Raw genomic sequence first — 20301 nt, forward strand, 5'->3', positions numbered from 1 at the left:
ACAGATCAAAGGGGTTGGTAATAATGGATTAAAATAACCAATAGGATTTTAACATAAATAGTAGAGAAGTGTTAAATACATTGATTTAACCTAATGTATGATTTTTTCCAATTATCTGGGCTCTGTGGACAACTGCTCTCCTATAAACCCAGCTGCAGCCTGTTGTTTCAAGGTCACTTGACATACTCACTTTCAATTGTAAAAAAAAAAAAATTAAGTGAGAGTTTGGAACAACAAGAGGCTGGGCTAAACAAATGTTAGGTTAGGGTTTTCCATATAAAATGAGATCTGAAAGTAATTAGACAACCAGCAAGAACTGCTACAAGAGCAGTTCACAAGGAGAAGTTTTTAATGTCTGTTTCCACCTCAGCCCTACATTTCATTTCCCCCACTTACCAGCGTTTGGCTAGAGAGAGAGGTACAGATATCTGGGCTACTTTAAACTAGGGATTGAAATCAGTCTCCCAGGAGCACAATCCACCACCATCTGCCACTTGAATAGTTGACTGGGCATACCTCTATGTTTGTATCATCTGGAAATAATTTCCTGAACCATAGCAAATGTGGGCAGGCAGGGTCACTCAGAACATAATGGGAAGAGAAACACCATTAATGTTGATGTTGTTGGGGATGAAAGGTAGAAAGTTTCCATCTATACACACTTAAATTTTTTGAAAATTCTAGCGTTGTGCACTTTGCCTGACCACCCTGTGTAAACTTCCAGAAACATGCCATGATTACTAATGCTTATGCCACCATTGATTCATAATCCTTTCTCTTGATCTACCTCGGGGCACTATGGGCACATGAGTTACACGAATAGCTCCTGCAGCGTTTGAAAAGCCAAATTATTTAAATACCTGAATCTCTTCAACATTTGCGACCTCGATCATAAGTACCTGCAACGTAAGATGAACAGCTGTGCACACAGCCACAATAACAGCACCCACTGGAGACTTCAGTCCCAAACTGGTACCCACTCAGCTGACCAATAAATATTTGAGCAGGCAGCTTCGACAGGGCAACTGGCCACTCTTTTCCTCAACCTTGTGGTCTGGTCTTGCAACATCACCAGAGGCATAAAAAATTGTCATTTCTTATTTTGAAGTTATGCATTTACGATTGCTTGTCCCAGATCTTGACAACACCCTGGTCCTGCTAGTCTGGGGTTGTAGTCCAGGATCAAAAGTGGCACTCCCCCTAGTGAACATCATCCTCAAATAGTACATGGAGAAAACTCCTCCTTAGGTAGTTGTGCATGACATTACAGCAACAACTGCTAACTATCTGGGCCTGGTCTACACTACAGAGATAAGTTGATGTAAGTTGCCTTACGTTGACCTAACTCTGTGAGCGTCTACACTAAAATGTTGCTCCTGCTGATAACTCACCCACTACATTGACTTAATAACTCCACCTCCATGAGAGGCATAGAGTCAATGTTGATGTAGTTAGGTTGACTCAGAGTAGACACTGCGTTGCTTACATCTACTGTTGCTGCCTTTCAGAAGCCATCCCACAATGTCCCACGTTGACAGTTAAATCGGAGCAAGTGCTTCTGGTGAGGATGCACACCACTGACACAAGAAGCATAGTGTGGACATACAAAAGCCATTTAATTACTGCGGTGGCTGTACATCGCTGTAACTTAGGTCGACATAATTTTGCAGTGTAGACATATGATTGGTCTGTGGCCGTCAACAGACATTGCTAGAACACACTCAGCCATCTTGCCAAAGCTGCCCCCAGTGCCTCACAATTACTTTTCAAAAGATATAGCAAAAATATTCTCTGCTGAGCAAAGAGTGAGAACCAAAGCCCAGATCCTCAAAGGTATTTAGGCTTCTAACGTCCACTGATTTCAGAGTGGAATCAGATTTCACAGTAATTTCAGTGAATGTTAGGGGCCTAAATACCTTTGTGGATCTTTGAGTATTTACTTTAGCCACTGTTTTGAAAAAAAGACTTGGAAATTATACTAGTGCCTGGAAGCTTATTGGAGTGGCCCTTCAAATTAGGAGAATGTTACCTCTTTTTCCTTACAATTCCCTGTGCTCCCAGGAGGTCATTCTAAATCTCCCAGAGGCCACTACTTCAGGGAGTGTTTCCAGGAACAGGGGGATTAGTACCCAAAAGCCAGTACAACTGCAATGATATAGTACAGTGCTGGCATGGACGCAGACAGAATTGCATCCTAAACTGTGTCTTTTTATTACAAATTTCATGATATTTGGTGTTTTTCTTTGGTGTTTTGTCTCAGCCCCAAGCATCAAGTGATTATATGAGAAGGTCAGCTTTCACTGAGGAGAAAAAAAAAAGCCTAAAGCCTTTATGGTTGTGGAGAAAAGCTTGAAAATGTGAACCCTAAAAGCTGAAAAAAATAGTAGACAAAAGAAACCACCATTTAGTATTTTTGTTTAAATCTCATGATTTTTAAGCCAATCTCCTCCCTTTTGGGGGCCTGACTCCTGATTATTAATACTGGAGTTGCCAATATGGCATGTGTGGGCCTATGTTACACTTAAATATAATCACGCCAGTGTTATATTTAACTGTATATAACTGTAGCATAGATGGAACAGGATTGTGTCCCTGGTAGCAAGGCTGAAGTGCTGTCTGCAATCCAAATAGGTCCAGCCCACGCTACAGCTTTTAAGGATGGCGTCAGCAATCAGGAGGCTCCCTAAGTCAGTTTTATCTGTGGTGCAGACTGGCCCTGCCTTAGGAGGCCATGAACTGGGCCCCCCCTGCCCTAGGGCAACTCAGCCTCCCTTTGGAAAAACAAGGGAGAAGGTCACGTGGCCTGTCCACCGGCAACGCTCCTCCCCCGCGTCTGTCATGTGATGCGCCTGCTTCCCGAGGCGAGCGCCTCCCTGCCGAAGGTGGTTGGGAGGGAGAGAGAGAAACTGGGAGATCAGTCTCGGAGCCGGGCGGGCCAGCCGCGGGGGCGCGAGCGGGGCTGGGAGTCCGGCTGTCGCCAGCATGAGCGCGCAAGGCTCGGAAGCGGTGGTGCTTGTTTCCGCTGCAAGAACCCCCGTTGGTAAGCGGCCCCGTGGTGCGCCCTGCAGCGGCTGGCGGCGGGGGAGGTGGGGCGTTGAGCCAGTGGCTGCGGATGGCAGCGGGGCCCCCCGCGTGCTCTTGCGCGCGCGTGTGATTGCGCGCGCGGGGGGGGGGCTCCTCTTTCTGCACTGTTTGGGTGGGCGGATGCGTGCTGTGCGGCTTTGTTGCCCGCTCCCACCAGCCAGGTTGGGTGTGTTTCTGGGGCACTCCAGGCACGCGCTGCCCCTAGGTTCCAGGGTGCTTGGGCAGCCTTCGACACGGAGGGTGCTAGAGTAGCAAAGGATATTGCGCGCCTATTCTTTCTGTGAATGGGGCTGGGGGAGAAGGCTGCTGGTGCGGCTGCTGATTGGCTCGCTCCCCTCCTTGCAGCCAGGGCCGGCTCTGCCTTTTTTGCCGCCCCAAGCAGCGAAGGCGGGGGGCGAAGAAGAAGAGATGAAAAAGCTGCCGCCGAGGAAGGGAAAACGAAAAACAAAATAAAAAAAACCCGGAGTGCCGCCCCGGCACCAGCTTCCCTAGAGCCGGCCCTGCTTGCAGCGGCGTCGGGCCATCGCTGTGGGCGCAGGGAGACTCCACCCAGGCCCTGCGCCTGCCTCGCACGGATTGGGCAGAAGCGATGGAGCCACTCTGTGAGGCGGTTTGGCGCTCGCTTAGCCGGCCTCCTCGAGGGTTGCTCTTGCTCCGAGTGGGTTGCGCACGGTAGAACCATAAGCTGCGGCCCGAGGCGCTGCGACGCCTCTCATTCAGTAGCTTCAGGGAGTCCGAGGAGGAGGAGCTGATGTGTTCATTCAGGTTCCTTTTGTTTAGGGTGTGGTTTGCATTAAAGAGAGAGGTTTCAGAGTAGCAGCCGTGTTAGTCTGTATTCGCAAAAAGAAAAGGAGGACTTGGGGCACCTTAGTTTTGGTTAGTCTCTAAGGTGCCACGAGTCCTCCTTTTCTTTTTATTAAAGAGAAAGCAAACAATCCCTCTTCGTTCGGCCTGAGGCCAGCACTTTCTGTAGGGGGAAGGCCTGTAAGGTAAACATGATGCAAAGCTTCAAGGATGTGGGTAGCATGCATATAAATACTGGCTGGTACGTTGAGAGGTATAAACGAAAACACTTACAAAGAAGAACAAGGGCTTTCTCATTTCAATGAAATGCCTCCTGTGAAGGAGGCAGTGTCAGGGGCACATGTGGGTGGGGATAGGTGACTTGACCTTTATCCTCTTGGTAAGATCTGTTTTCTTGGAGTGTTTTATTATGCTTGTTCTAGGCTAATCTTAGAATGTTAGGTTACCCATAGCCATTTGTTTAAGGTATTGGTAAACTGGGATAAAGTGTGTCCAGTCTGTCTAGAATATCCTTGACCACTACTCCATAAATATTTGATGATTTTATCTTGTGTTCTCTGACTCCTGCACCATTATATTGTTAATAAGTAGTTTTTTGAGGGAACATTCTTTCCCCTCCACGGTACTGATGGGAGAGGTGATACAAGTGTGGCTAATGAATTCAAAACTAATCTATATTGGACAGAATAATAAAAAAAAACAAAAATGTGTATACCAGCCACTTCTCCTTCCTGTCCTGGGTGGATTAAAGATTTTTTCCAAATAGAATGTAAACTGTAAACGTCTAATGATTCCTCCCCCCCGCCATCTCCTTTTTTGAGAGAGAGAAAAATATTATAAACAAAGTAGACTGCGATCCCTAAATAGAACTAGTTGGGGTATATGTGTAGGAGATTCTAAGGACACAGCGTAGCAGCCATGTTAGTCTGTATCTGCAAAAAGAAAAGGAGTACTTGTGGCACCTTAGGGGCTAACAAATAGTACTCCTTTTCTTTTTGCAGTAAGGAATGGTAACCTGGTAGAGTATTTTATGGTTTGCTGATATTTAGGTCATATAATTACATTTTAAGCTGCCTACAAAATTTGTGGCTGGATCACATGGTGATCCCAGGACACTCCCTCCCCACCCCCCAGTCTAGAAATTGTATTCCCTCCTTCCCCCCCCCCAAAACATAGTATTCATTTGAAATGATACTTTCCCCCACAACTTCAGCTCCCCCTCAAAGAATTAACCAAAAGAAAGGCATGATAGACTTTGACACACCACAGCACTATAGTATTTCTAAATAACACTAGGCAGAACTAAACATGGGTTTAGAAAGGCCCTTTTTCAGGTAAATAATTCAGATATTCTGCTGATGTATGGTGTCTTAAAATGTAGAGTAGACTAGATCAGATAATGGTACTAGTTGTTGAATATCACCCTTGAGTTCCTTCTGTTCTTTGTTGTGCTGCTCTGATCATTGTAAACCAGATGTTTTATTTCCTGTGTTCTTTTCCTCCTTCATTGACTGAAGTGAGAAGGAGCAAAATGAATCCTAAAGGCAAAAACTAATTTATTCTCTCTCAAGTCGAGAAGTGAAATCTTGGGCAATATTTTCCTCAGAATCTTTTTTGGAGTCATGAGGTTTAAAAAAAAAAGATGACACTGACATAAAAATCTAATTGTTTGGTTTTTTATGTAGGTTCCTTTAATGGTGCCTTGTCCACAATGCATGCCCATGAGCTGGGCTCTATTGTCATTAAAGAAGTATTGAAGAGGGCAAATGTCAATCCGGAAGAAGTGTCTGAGGTTATATTTGGACAAGTCTTGACAGCAGGTATTTTTTAAATTCCTTTCTCAAACAATTGGAAATAAAAGTTTTTTCCTTTAGTTTTACTATGAGAGACTATGATTTTATAGCAGAGAACAAATCCCATCAAATATCAAGTCCCTATTTTACTGTTCCATTGAAATGTTGATATTTTAAAATTTCATTTTAAGAATATTAACATTGTTGGTATTTAAGGACTGAAGAAAGCAGATCCTGACTTAAACCCCAACCTTCATTCTGGACACTGCATAAAGCCATATAGATATCTAACTTATTTTCTTTTAATCCAAAGAGGAACTAACAAAGTGGGTACGTAACACTAACCACAGACTGATCTTTCACTGTTGTAACCAGCCTCCTCTCATGTCTCCCTTGTCTCTCCTTAATCATTGCTTGCCATGTTAAGTCTGACTTTAACTGGAAAGTCCTCAGGGCAAAGAGCTGTATTGTATCTATCTGTAATGCAGTATATACACTTGTGAAGCTGTGGAAATAATCCTTGTGTTAAGACCCCATAAAGAGAAACCTCAGTTTATTTTGATATGATGGAAATGCAGCTGTTAAAGAAGACGACCACTTTAATGGCTTCTTAACTAGAACATTACATGGCTTTGGGTTATTTGAAATATAAATACTAATGCACATGCCTTTATTGGTATATTTTAAACTAGAACTCAATTCTTTGCCTCCTAGATTATGTAATTAAATGAAGGGTGTGCCCACTCTTTTTACTAGTGGCTTCTATACAAAAGAGCAGGCACTGCTTTGGCCTGGAGACATGGAGTTGAAGAATGTTTTCTGTAATATGCAATACTTCAGTTCTGTCAGAGGTTACAGAATGAAAGCTTTTATGACTCTTGCTATATGCTTGAGCTTTATCCATTTCCTAAGGGGTATAGGGTAATATTTGGTCATTCTTAACTGTTGTGTAGAATATCCAAGAAGTTTGATCTAGTAATAAAATGACCAATGTCTGTTTAGTTTCAGAAAAGTACTAGTTTAGTCAAGTCACATTTGCTTGAAATTTGTAACCAATGGAAAGCAGGATTGTAAATATGAATTTACAGCAAATTGGGGAAATATCTATTTTTGCAAATCTTTTACTGGTCTTTACTACAAATAGCAAATAAAACGGTCATATCCAAAGATTAATACAGTGATATTACATACAAACATGGGAATTACATTACATATTAATATGAATATGGGAAAGGTCCTGTCTGTTATAAACGGCAACTGGTTCCCCTGACTCTTGTGCCTGTAGTGCAGGTAAAGCCCTCTGACAAAGACCGCAGCAGCACACTGTAGAATAGAGTTGGTTTTCTGTCTGCTCTGCTGTGAGTTCTTCAAAGGGAATCACAACACCAGGGCATGGGAGGAGATTGCAACAAATCCCTAAAGCATGTTGTGATGGATGTGCTATCACTCAAAATTAAGCTGTGTGTGAGGGTTCTTTTTAAAAAAAAAAAAAAAAACCACACACCCCCCACGCACAAACCTTAGCTGAGAAATTACTTTAGGCAACTACAGAGTCCCACTTGGAAGGGTGCTCTTCATTTCTAACCAGGAAAGTCATGTGAGCAAGACACTCTGGTGTCAGAAAGCAGGAGAACTCCCATGAGTTATTCCATTTGCAAACAAATGCCCTTGTAATTTTTTTCCTCTCACCCAGTAGAAGCTTAGATAACCCCTCTTAACTGCCATTCATCACTGGGAATGAACTCTAAAATGTGGGGGGAAATCTGGCTGTCACTTCATGAGTAGCAGAATGTATATGTTAGACCTATCTCCATATTAAACAGAGGTAAGTAAGCTATCTCAGAGCTGGAAGGGACCTTGAAAGGTCAGAGTCCAGTCTCCTGCCTTCACAGCAGGACCCAGTACTGTCCCTTATTTTTGCCCCAGATCCCTAAATGGCCCCCTCAAGGATTGAGCTCACAACCCTGGGTTTAGCAGGCCAATGCTCAAACTACTGAGCTATCCCTCCCCCACTCTGCACTTGTTCAGATCTGTAATTCTTGCAGGTGCTGGTCAGAATCCTGTACGACAGGCCAGTGTTGGTGCAGGAATCCCATATGCTGTACCATCTTGGGGCTGTCAGATGATATGTGGCTCAGGCCTGAAAGCAATATGTTTGGGGGCTCAGTCCATATTGACAGGAGATTCCAGCATTGTGGTGGCAGGAGGCATGGAAAGCATGAGCAAGGTGAGGCTATAGTCCCTTTTGGCAATAACAAAGGGTTACTCGTGACTTCAGGTTTACTATTGGATTTTAAAACTTGAATAATCTGGTAGGAAAATGTTTTGGATTGTTCCTTTGTTTTTTGGGCACCTGGAACTCTTAATGAGCTCAGTTGGAGTTGCAAGTGAGTAACTGTGGAATTGGTCTATGTATTTGTTGTCCTTTTTTTGTTTGAGATTTTTGTTTTTCCATTGCAGCCTAAACTTAGTTTAAAAAGTTACTACTTTTGTAGACTTCTCTTTAATAGATCTGTTGCGTTTGTCCTCTTCCACTAACCAATACCTCTTTAGTGGTTGAGGCAGAGTTGTCTTTAAATTCTTCTTTTGAAATTTCAAAACTGTCATGGATTTCTTCACCTTCATTAGTATCCAACTTTCCATTTGAGCAACCTTTTTCTCCTCTAGTGAGACTATTTCTAGATGAAATCTATTAAGCGTTCATATATAATGAATGATATAAAATGAAAGTCAGAATATAGTTGTAGTGGTCCCTAACTTGGATTAACCCTTTACTGAAATTCAAAATGTGATTTAGGAATTTTAGTATTATAGATCTGACTGTGTTATGAGACTGCATGGGATATGAAAATATTGTGTACGCTATTGATGTATCTATTGAGTGTTCCTGCTTAAAATCTAGCAAGAGGAAATTCAAAGGGAGATTCACTTAAGGCCCAATCCAAAGCCCATTGTAATCAATGGGAATCTTTTCACTGATTTTGTTGGGCTGTAGATCAGATCCTTAGGGCCCAGTCCTGCAACTCTTACTCACCTGAGTAATATGACTTAAATGGGACCATCTGGAATCTTACTGAGTAGAAATTAAACTAATGCTGATATGAACCCCGATTGATCAGAATGAATCCTTCTGAACTGAAACTAGACTTCTTGACAACCTTTTTTCTTTTTTAACTTCGCTATTTAGGATGGTAGATACTGACAAATAGTTTTTGGTGGTGGGGATGTATTTGGAGTGATAAGAAAACAGATTAAGAACTTTCTAAATTCATCCCCAGAGCACGGACATGGAGAAATAAGCAATTTCATCAGAATTTACAGTGTCTTAAATTTCTAAATGTTTTTAGTTGGCAATAGTTATAAATGCAACATCTGGCTTAAATAGAGGGAATGGAAACCTTGGAGACAAGACTGATTACATTGTTTTAATTCAAGCCTATTAATTTCCCTCCATCACCCTGACAGTGAGTGGTTTACTCCCAGCAAGACAGGCAAAGGCAGTATTGCTGCTTGCTCTGCAGGAGGCCCAGGTGCAGGAGTAATCTGAAGACTACTTTTCCTCATATGTGAACTGTCTGTTCTCCAAGGGTAGGTGTTGGCTGGGCCACCCAGTGCCTTCTGCTGGCTCACTTTCAGATTGAAAACCTTGGAATGAGAGAGTTCACTTGATGGTTGGAAATAACCCAAAACTAATGGGTGGCCCCTTGTCTGCTGGTTATTCTGCAGGCCTTTTATTCATTAAGCTGGAGAGGATTCCTTTTGGCCATCAGATCAAAGTCAGACTTTTTGATGAAGGGATTGGATGGGAGATGGGGCTTTGCTGGGAAGAACTAACCGTACCATTGAGACTTCTACATTTCTCTCAAAATATCTTATCTACAGGCTCCTCACTTAGTTCATATGCGAGCTGGAGTGAAAATGGGGGAGGCCTCATTGCAGGACAGTATTATCTGTGATGGTCTTACAGATGCATTTTGCCAGTATCACATGGGTATAACAGGTAAGTAGTAGCAGTTAGACTCAGACTTTAAGGTCAGAAGGGATCATCATGATTAGATAATGTGCCCTTCTGCACATTACAGGCCACAGAACCTCATACAGCCACTCCAGTAACTCAGCTAGAGGTTATGGGCTTACTACAGAAGTCTTTAAATCTTGATTTAAAGACTTAAAGTTACAGAGAATCCACCATTTACTCTAGTTCTGAAAAGTTAATTGTAAATTAGCAAGGGGGTGGGAGTGCAGTATAAACAGATTCTGGAAACTTTAAAGTGCGATTCAAATATACGTCAAGGCAATAGAAGTTAAGAAATTGACTATATCTACAAGTTCACATTGATTTTCCCTTTTGCGTGTTACCATATTACAAAATTGACTTGGAAAGGATACTATCTGAGCTAACAGTCAGTTGGGGGGGAAGAGGGGGGAATTTTTTTTTGGTCTGCCTTATCTATTTCTGTCTTCAGCATTTTGTCCCATAATACTGTACATCAGATAGTGATATCTGTTGCAAAGAATTATCTGAAATTAATCTCTGCAAATTCAAATTTTAAATTGCTTTTCCCCAAACTTTTAAGTGCAAGGACAGAATACTGGAGAACATGTATGAATGTGTAGGAAACAGTTCTGCACTGGAAGGGGTAATGAGTCTTCAACCTCTGATTTTATGAGGTTAGTGTATCTACAGTACAGTCTTTCCAATATACAATTGCTGCAGAGATATTTGAACACAACTGTCCAGAGCAATAATGAATACTTGATTTTGCTTGCTCAAAAAACTCTTTAAAGCAATTCTGGATGGAGATCAAATATGGAAATGTTCAGCCCCAAAAAGTGAATGTAGCAGAAAGTCATGAGTGAAAACAGGAGCTCAGAACGAACACTGTTCTGTAAGCTTAACCTACAGGCTACTACCAGCAAACATTGTCTGATTGGCATGCTGGAATTTTAACTTAAGACCTAGCAAACTTGCGGTTAAGAGTAAATGATTGAATTTTTTCTTCAAACTGGTATTTTTGCTTTGTTTCAGCTGAAAATGTGGCAAAGCAATGGCAAGTTAGCAGAAGGGAACAAGACCAACTTGCTGTACAGTCACAGAAAAAGGCAGAGGGTGCACAGAAAGCTGGCTACTTTGATAAAGAGATTGTTTCTGTCCTTGTGCCTTCTAGGAAAGGTAGGGGTGTGTGTGTGTGTGTGTGTGTGTAATTAATTATAATGGATAGTCAGTACCAGATATTCCAATGCCAGTTTTTATTTATTTATTTAATGAATGGTGTCTTTGTGGAAAAGCCTATTTTACAGGCAGGAGGGCTCCTCTTTTCAATCTTTAACAATGGGTAAGGCTTCCCCTATTTTTTTCCCTAAAAAGAGAGAGAAGGTGGAAGAACACTGATGTTGTTTCAGAATTTCCAAATGTAACTCAGCAAGTATATGAAATATAGTTATGTTACTGATCCTACCACCCCTTCTTTGTAGGTGGACCCGACTTCAATGGTGCTCCTGCCCACATGTAGCCAGCTGTAGAATCAGGTCCTGAGTTACGTTAGACCCATATTATGCTAAGTTTAAAACATGTTCAAGCTCACCATGATATTTGGTGCATAAACCTCCCTCACTGGTGAAAGACATAGTGAAAATAACCTAGAGAGTCATTCTGTTATACTCAGTAGCTTATAGATTTTTTCAAAGCCTGCCAGCTTCTTAATCTTGTCTGTCAGTTTTTTTTTTTGTTTTTTTTTAAATTTAAAGTCTTGGGGTGCCTTTCTTTGTATAGGTAGGCCCTTTGATAGTGGAGTGATTCCAGGATCCACTTTTGGGTGGGGAGTGGAGAGAGTTCCACATCTTTTGTGCTAAACTCACTCCCTAGATTCATTAGTCTGTTGAAGAACTCCAATAGCTTTTCTTTGCTCTTAATGGACTTGGTCAAATAGCTTTGGAGTTAGCTTAATGGCATCATATGTGATCTTTTACTGACCGTGTAGTTAACGGAGGAAGAAAAAACCCAAGCTGAACCAGGGAAGGCTTCTGGATAATATTGTGACTTGACTCTCTCAAATAAGAGCCCGATAAGTATCCATTCCCAAAAGAGCCTTCCTAGCAGAGGAATGGTTGGGGAATAGCAGATAGGAGAATTGCTTTTGAACAGGCAGGCAAATTTAGCCATTGGGGCTTGTTTCCAAAAGCTCAGATGTAAAGTAGCCATACATACTGCTACCAGCACCTGGAAGGAGTTAAGCCTCTAAAGGAATAGGAGATTATGGGGCTAACTTGAAGTTCTTGTGTATTATTGTTATAACCCTAACAGCTATGAACTGGAAAAATTAAATACATCCCTTCCTTCCCTCCCCAGTTACGTGTAATATATTCCTGAGTGGTCACTACTTAGAAGTTACTCTCTGTAGTCTTTATTCTAGAGGCTATTTTTCTCCATTTAGAACCCTTTTACAAGTGCAAAATTGCATAGAATTTATCTCAAGTTCATGTCTGACCATTTTGCAGGTCTTGTAGAAGTTAAAACAGATGAGCATCCTCGCCATGGAAGCACCTTGGAAACAGTAGCAAAGTTAAAGCCTTGCTTTCTGACCGATGGAACTGGGACAGTAACTGCAGCTAATGCCTCAGGTTTGTAGATGGGTAAAACAAAATGCCACAGACCAGCAATTGCAAGCAGCTCAGGATTTTGTTTGCAACATCTACAGTGTTTACTATTGTACAAGGAAATACAGCATTGAGTTCAAGTGCACATGTAAGAACTTGCATATGCGTGTGTGCTTTTTCCCCTAAATATTGCTTTTGTGAGATGTTGTGCAGCGGAGACTTGATTTTTGCATCAATGCCAGAATTCAACCTGCAACACCCCGTCATGACATGAAGTCAGAGGTGCTTTTATTACTGACACATCTCAGCAGGGTCCACATTCCCTAGTCCCCCATCCCTCTATTTCTTAGTCTAACTGTATTTAGATAATTTCTGTATTCCTCCTTTTTTCATTTCCTTACCTTGTGTGATGTGGTTTGGACTCACCAATGCAGTGCCTCCAGTTGGTAACTCTGGGAATTAGCTCAGTCCATGTGGAGCGCCCTCCACTGGTGGTGTCCCATCCATCTCTCACCCTCTGTTGGCATCCGGACCACGTTGCTCCCTTCTCACAGCATCCTCCTCAGAACACTGCCCCCCAGCAGTGCCCCCTAGTCCAAGTGTTTTCTCTTCACCCCAGCCACATCCCCAAAGTCTAACCCCTTCTGTCAGGTCAGGCGCAGTCCACTATTGCCACTTCTAACGGCCAGGTGTAGTACAAGAGGGGGAACCCAGGACCGCCCTCTACTCTGGGTCCCAGCCCAAGGACCCTCTGGCAGCAGCCTCCCTGCCATCCTTCACTCCTCTTGTCCACCTCTCCTCCCTGGGCCACTTCCCCTTCAGCCCCCCCCCCGTGCTGGTCTCCTTCACTCAGGAGACAGATCTTCTCCCTTAAAGGTCTGGGAGAGACTGCCTGCCTCTTGCCTGAGCAGCCTCTATGTAGGGCCTAGCCTGGCCCTGATTGGTTCTCTAACAGGCCCTCCCTGATTGGCTGTCCATCTGCGCAGCCCAATCTGGCTTGGGGGTGGGGCACCCCCCACCACACCTTAGTATTTCTACTTCAAAAAATGTAAAATGAATTCCTCTTCAGACCCTCTAGTGGACCCCAGTGGTCTTCCATGCTGCCTCTTATGTTTACCATGTCCTTCCAAAATCTGTTCAGCACAGCTGCCACCCTTTCCTTTCCACTCTTTCATTAAAACCTTGATTCCACAGCATCACTTACAGAAAGTACACATCACATAACTTCCCCCACAACCTAAGTGTGTATGCACCTAATCTGAGTAACCTTTAGCCTGCTGATGTAAACTGTCATATCTCCACCAAAACCAGTGGAGCTACACTGACTTACACCAGCCTCGATATCTATAGCCTGTGTACTGTCTTGCTTGTCAAACCTATAATTTAGACTAACTCTTTAGGAGAGGGACCCATCATCTGCTTCCTGTGAAGAGTCTAACACAATCACAGTTTTAGGTGTTTGAAAATAATAAACTGAAAGCAATTGTTCACTGTTCTGCAGGTGTGAATGATGGGGCTGCAGCTGTAATTCTTATGAAGGAGTCGGAAGCTGCTAGAAGAGGTCTTACTCCTTTAGCACAAATTGTGTCTTGGGCTCAAGTGGGTTTAGACCCTTCCATCATGGGAGTAGGACCTGTCTCTGCAATAAAGAAAGCTGTAAGTAATATCAGAAGAAAAATTACTGATCACTTTGAAATACTTGTTTAAGACAAGTCTCCCTTTGACTGTCCAGATCTTAGTTTTTCTCAAAGAAATGCCAAAAATGTAGCACCAAACAATTCTATAATGGAGACCATGACAAACAAGATTTCAAAAGGCAGGACATGTGAAGCTTTGATTCTTTTTTGCTAGGGCTAGTATCTGTATTGTTATTTTCAGAGAAATTTATAAATGGGTCAAAAGTAGAAATGAGCCTAGTTCATGGAATGCCTCCCAAATTGTCATACACAAAGCTGTAACTTAACAGTAACTCTTCTAAAGGTGAACAACAAAGTTCTCTTTAATTGGGTTTATGGCCTTTTTGAAAACAAAAAACCTCTTAGAAATATCAGGAAAGGTAAATTTCTTTCCTGATGATTTCCTTTCTGCTAGAAGTGTGTCCCACAATCATTATATATATAGTTCATAGAATATCAGGGTTGGAAGGGACCTCAGGAGGTCATCTATTCCAACCCTCTGCTCAAAGCAGGACCAATCCCCAACTAAATCATCCCAGCCAGGGCTTTGTCAAGCCTGACCTTAAAAACCTCAAAGGAAGGCGATTCCACCACCTCCCTAGGTAACGCATTCCAGTGCTTCACCATCCTCCTAGTGAAATTTTTTTTCCTAATATCCAACCTAACCCTCCCCCACTGCAACTTGAGACCATTACTCCTTGTTCTGTCATCTGCTACCACTGAGAACAATCTAGAGCCATCCTCTTTGGAACCCCCTTTTAGGTAGTTGAAAGCAGCTATCAAATCCCCCCTTGTTCTTCTCTTCTGCAGACTAAACAATCCCAGTTCCCTCAGTCTCTCCTCATAAGTCATGTGTTCCAGTCCCCTAATCATTTTTGTTGCCCTCTGCTGGATGTTTTCCAATTTTTCCACATCGTTCTTGTAGTGTGGGGCCCAAAACTGGACACAGTACTCCAGATGAGGCCTCACCAATGTTGAATGGACGGGAACGATCACGTCCCTCGATCTGCTGGCAGTACCCCTACTTATACACCCCAAAATGCTGTTAGCCTCCCTAGTTATATAGTGGTTGTAGCCATGTTGGTCCCAGGATATTAGAGAGACAAGGTGGATGAAGTAATATATTAAGACAGTTCAAAGCTGTAGCAGAGCGTGTGCTAGCCATGCCCCCTTTCCTGGGCTGTTGCCAGATGATTCATTCCAAAGCTGTGTAAAAACTTGAGTACGATTGGTAACAATGACTTCAAAGCCAGTAACTGATGTACAGTAGATTACAGCCAATAAGCATAGTTTTCAAAATTAAATACTGTCCCTTGGCTAGGAAGCCACCCAGGGAGGGTAGAATTGTGGGAGACACTGCTAGCAGAAAGGAAATAATCAGGTGAGAAATGTAACATTGTGCAGCTCGGCATCTTCCACAGGTTGGATACATATGGGAAGTAGTGAACAGAAGTAGGGAGGCTTGAGAAAAACAGAATGCTATGAGAAAGACCCGTCAGGGTTAACTTCCCAAAATGGCAATGCCATTACTGGAGAAAGTCCATTTCATAACATCTGATGAAAGTTTTAATTGATGGGCATGTTGCTACCTTGCAGATTTCTGTAGTGGAAGCAGAAGCCCTTTCTTTGCAGTTGCAGTAGGTCTTTTGGAGTGCACCGTGATACATCTGGAACAGGAGCACTTGGTTTGGTAGAGCCTGGTTTGCCTCAACAGTGCATAGCTGGATCCATCTAGGAGGTGTTTGAGTCAGAGGACTCAGGTTTTTTTTAAACCTTTTCTTTTCCTTTTTGAACTTTTTGGCCCACTTTGTAGGTGTCGCTGCTCATCTCTGGCGTTTTGCATCTTACTTTACGCAGAGCTCTCTGGATCTCTCTCCCTTAATGGCCTCCCCTTGCTTGGGGGATGGGGCTTCATTGTTGGAATTCCCCGACTTGAGCTGGGAAGGAGCTGAGCATGAATCTTGCTTTTCTCCCTCTGGAACTTAGGACCCATTTTAAGACTTTGGGGCTGGGAGGAGACAAGGACCTGGTGCCCCTTGAGGGTTTTTCTTTCTGTCCTGGGACTCACCCTGAGCTGGGTGGCTGAACTCATGCTTGGAGTCTCTCCCCATTCTGCATCTCCAGGTCAGGCTTTTCTGTGTGCCGTGGCTTCCTGGAGCAAGGGTGGGAACCCAACATGTCTGTCTGACTCAAAGACCTGTGCCCTGGCAGTGCAAAGTTTGACTGAATGAGAACAGGCAGGGCCCAGTTCATCTTCCAAAGAGCCTGAAAGCTGCCTTCCAAACAGAACACTGCTTGGATTTAGCTTAGTGTTTGCACAATGCCTTTGCCATACCTGAGAAGGGGGCAGGGAGGCACTGTGATACTGGCTCCAGGTAGCTGAGATCACTCCACTGATACAGGAGGGAGAAGAAAATCTGCACGCTACTGCCTGTAAAAACAGGTGTAATAAGTTGGCAAAGAAAAGTCAGGCACAAGGCAATCCACCACTTGAGGGCAGAAAATCCAACAGCAGGCCAGAAAAGGGAGCGTAGGTAGCGTGAGCTGTGTTACAGCTTTGAACTGCCTCTGGAGAGTGCAGGCAGGAGGCAGAATAGCCCATCCCTGTCAGAACTGTGTCTGGGAGATGTTGAGCTGCAGAAGGTGAAGTCTGTTATTTTCCAAAGTAGATAGATCTGGGGTATACCATCCTCTTACTCCATATTTCAACTCTTCGAAACCTGCAGAACTGAGCGATGGAGGCTGTTACTGTCTGACTTTCTCACCCCACCCTCCAAGCATAATATTTAATGGAAAAGGAAACTAAAGCTGCGGAAACAAGAACACAAATAAAGTACTGTCAGTGTATGAACAGCTTTGAGGGGTTAACCGGCTCTACCACTTCATAGCCATACAGTAAATTCTGAAAAACAAGCACATTCCAGATCCTTTCATTGTAATTATTACAAGTTTAAACTGTCACTATGCCTAGTTGGTAAATATATCAGCTTGAGGACCTTGTAAGCCACTCGTGCATTAGCATTACAGTACCACAAGCGTGGGCAAACTGTGAGTCAGATCTGGCCCGCCAGCCATTTTAAGTTGGCCCTTGAGCTCCAGCCAGGAAGCAGGGTCGGGGGCCGCTCCACGCAGCTTCCGGAAGCAGCAACATGGCCCCCCTCCAGCGCTCCAGTGGGAGCTGCAGGGGTGGTGCCTGCAGAGGGGGCAGCACGCAGAGCCACCTGGCCACGCCTCCGTGTAGGAGTCAGAGGATGGACATGCCACTGCTTCTGGGAGCCGCTTGAGGTAAATGCCACCTGGAACCTGCACACTTCAGCCTCTCCCCGCACCCCTGACCCAGCCCTGATTCCCCTCCTGCCCTCTGAACCCCTTGATCCCAGCCTGGAGCACCCTGCTGCACCCAAACGCCTTAACCCCAGCCCGACCCCAGAGCCCACACCCCCAGCTGGAGCCCTCACCCCACTCGCCCACCTCAGCTCGGAGCTCCCTCCCACACCCTGAACTCCTCGTTTCTGGAGCCCTCACCCCCTCCCGCGTTCCAACCCCAATTTTGTGAGCATTCATGACCCGCCATACAATTTCTATTCCCAGGTGTGGCCTTTGGGCCAAAAAAATTTGGCCACCCCTGGAGTAGCAGAGTAGTTCCTAAAGAGATGCAAGTTCTTTGAAGTAGGGAGTCTCTTAATTAATGTCTAGACAATACCTAGTAAAATAGGGTCCTGAGCCTTGATTGTGTACTCCGAGGAGGTGCAGGCATACAAATGGTTTTGAAATGCCACTGCAGCAAATGTTTTCTGCTGACAAAGCAGATTCAACAGTGATGCAAGGTAAACTGGGGAGGTGGGCTTCCGTAAAACATACCAGGGCCTGTTCCTAGTTTGAGATTCTTGAAGCAGGAAAAAACAAGTTTCCCTGAGTTTAGAAATTAAGTGAGGCTGTTGGAAAAGCTTTTGTCTTAACAGGATGTTTTTAACTCCCTTTTTCTGGATGTTGGACCTACTGTGGTTATGACACCCAAGATAACTTCTAAGAGAACCAACAAGTTAAAAACAGTTTGTGCATTTCACAGCATTCCACAGGCCATATAATTATTTCCCATGTAAAGTTTGTTTCTCCCTTAAAATATCAGCAGAAAATATTTTCAAATATCCAGGATATAGTATGTGCAGGGCTGTCAAAACTGGCATTTTTTAAAATAAAATGTCCCTTAGTGCTGCTATATTTCTATTAACAGCACTATTTACAGGTAGATTCCTGGAAAAGAGTGAATACCAATGGAGCTTGGAAGAGGAAGCTCAACAATTCCGTCTCTTCTGTCACAGGTGGCTCTGAGCCCTATGGCAAACAGCTTGCAGCTGGGGTTACTGTAGAGCTACTGAAATCATTCACAACTGCCCCAGAGTGACATTTTGTAATCAAGTATAGTGGATATTGGAAAACTCTTCTGTAACTCTTGCCTCATTTAGATTAATCACTAACCTTGTAGGTAATGAGCCAAGTTACAGAAGAGTGTTAGGCCACAACACTTTCTAGTCACAAACCAGTGTAAGTTGTGAGGGGACAAAGGCCCTCCACAAGCCATTAAACTCCAGTCTCGTTTCAGTTAATATTAAATATTATCTCCTAGGTTGATAAAGCAGGTTGGACGCTGGAGCAAGTTGACTTGTTTGAAATTAATGAAGCCTTTGCATCACTAGCCATAGCAATAGCTAAAGAACTGAAATTGAACCCTGAGAAGGTATGTAATGGGAAAACACACCCAGTTCTTTATAAAAGCAATGATTTGGGTTAGTTTCTTCTTCCTTTTTTAGGAGAGAATTAAATACTTCCCTAGTGCCTGTATTGAATATGCTGTCCAAACTAAGCTCATGTACAGCCGAGATATAATTTTGCTTTAACAAGCGACTGAACTGACAGCAGAGGCATTATGCTGAGGATGTGGGGTAAGGGAATTGTCTTTACTTCACTAACAGGCGAACTAGCTCTGTTGTGAACTGAATCTGGTTCTCTAGCAAACATTGTACTAAAGCTGAGGTTCTCAAACTGGGGGTTGGGACCCCTCAGGGGGTCAATGAGGTGGTTATATGGGGGGAGGTGTTTGTGAGCTGTCAGCCTCCCCCTCAAACTCTGCTTTGCCTCTAGCATTCATAATTGCATTAAATATATAAGTGTTTTTAATTTATAAGGGGTCACTAGTACAAAAGTTTGAGAACCACTCTACTTTTAAAGCATACAGTGGCCCTTAATCTTACTTTCATGAGCTTTACTGCTACAGTAGATGTATGCTATCATCTTAGAAAGTTTGGATAATTCCTGTAACAGTTATGCTGATAGTCTACATACTGCTCAGTTTCAGTGCAAATCTTTAGGTAATTCTAGATAGCATCAGTACCTACACCTAAAAAACTGAGTTTGAAGACCTGTTTCCTTTGCAGAGGTAACTTGGATACACAGATGTACTGATGTAATTCAGGGCATCATTTGAGAACTGAAGGCACTCTAAACCATTGTCAGAGGTGAAGTAAGACCATTAAGTATAAGGATGGTGTTTGCTGGAACTAAAAGGAAAGTCCTCACTAGTTTTGTAGTAGTCAAACTGGTCTAAACACCTGACAGTAATGGTTTTCTTTCATGTAGTGCCACATATGTCCAGAAAATACCTCAAGAATGAGGGAAGGGCTAATGGAAGTGTTTCAGGAAACAAAGCCTGAACTACCAGTCATTAAGCACTCTCGATTTATTGGAAGGATGTTTATTTCTTATTTGCAGTAGTGGTAGAGCCATGTTGGTCCCAGGTTATGTGAGAGACAAGGTAGGTGAGGGACTCTTTTATTGGCCCAAAGTTTACCTTTCACCAATTCAAGTTGGACTCATTTATTGGCTTCTCACCTACCTTGCCTCTTTCTTATTAATTATTACAAGACAAATAAGGCTGACTTTATTTTTCAGGTTAACATTGAAGGTGGGGCTGTTGCCCTTGGTCATCCTCTGGGTGCCTCTGGTTGTCGTATTCTTGTTACTCTTCTGTATGCACTGGAACGAACAGCTGGAAAACGTGGTGTTGCTGCTCTTTGTATAGGAGGGGGGATGGGAATAGCTATGTGCATTGAAAGATTAACATAGTTCAGTCTCTTCTCACTGCTAATGTATAACCCTGTAGAGTGGTTTCAGCTTGCTAATAAAGCTATAGTATTAACTTAATTCACTTTGTCTAAATTGTGAACTTATTAAAAACTATGACTGAAGTTGTTAATTACTTCAATGACTGTTAGCCAGAAGGATGTGAGAAACAGAACTTACCACCCTAAACTCTACCTCTCAGCCCTGGACTTACTGTGGTGAATAAA

At 43.2% G+C, this 20301-nt stretch overlaps 1 protein-coding gene across 1 annotated transcript; it reads left to right on the forward strand.

The window, feature by feature from the left end:
* The first annotated feature begins 2840 nt into the window (after nt 1-2840).
* On the forward strand, nt 2841-20155 carry ACAT2 (acetyl-CoA acetyltransferase 2). Its single transcript, XM_073337828.1, has 9 exons — nt 2841-3040; nt 5574-5708; nt 7727-7908; nt 9564-9681; nt 10711-10854; nt 12180-12302; nt 13780-13934; nt 18582-18692; nt 19904-20155. Exons 1-9 carry the CDS (start codon nt 2983-2985, stop codon nt 20075-20077), a joined length of 1200 nt encoding a protein of 399 aa, XP_073193929.1. The 5' UTR covers nt 2841-2982; the 3' UTR covers nt 20078-20155.
* The last annotated feature ends 146 nt before the right edge of the window (nt 20156-20301 follow it).

This window comes from Lepidochelys kempii, chromosome 3 (assembly GCF_965140285.1).
Source record: "Lepidochelys kempii isolate rLepKem1 chromosome 3, rLepKem1.hap1, whole genome shotgun sequence".
Classification (NCBI taxonomy): Eukaryota; Metazoa; Chordata; order Testudines; family Cheloniidae; genus Lepidochelys; species Lepidochelys kempii.

Bases quoted from the DNA above. Each gene is read 5' to 3' on its own strand.
- ACAT2 (XM_073337828.1), top strand. From the start codon at position 2,983: ATGAGCGCGCAAGGCTCGGAAGCGGTGGTGCTTGTTTCCGCTGCAAGA. The intron at 9,682-10,710 runs GTAAGTAGTAGC...GCTTTGTTTCAG, and splicing joins GTATCACATGGGTATAACAG to CTGAAAATGTGGCAAAGCAA. The intron at 18,693-19,903 runs GTATGTAATGGG...TTTATTTTTCAG, and splicing joins TGAAATTGAACCCTGAGAAG to GTTAACATTGAAGGTGGGGC.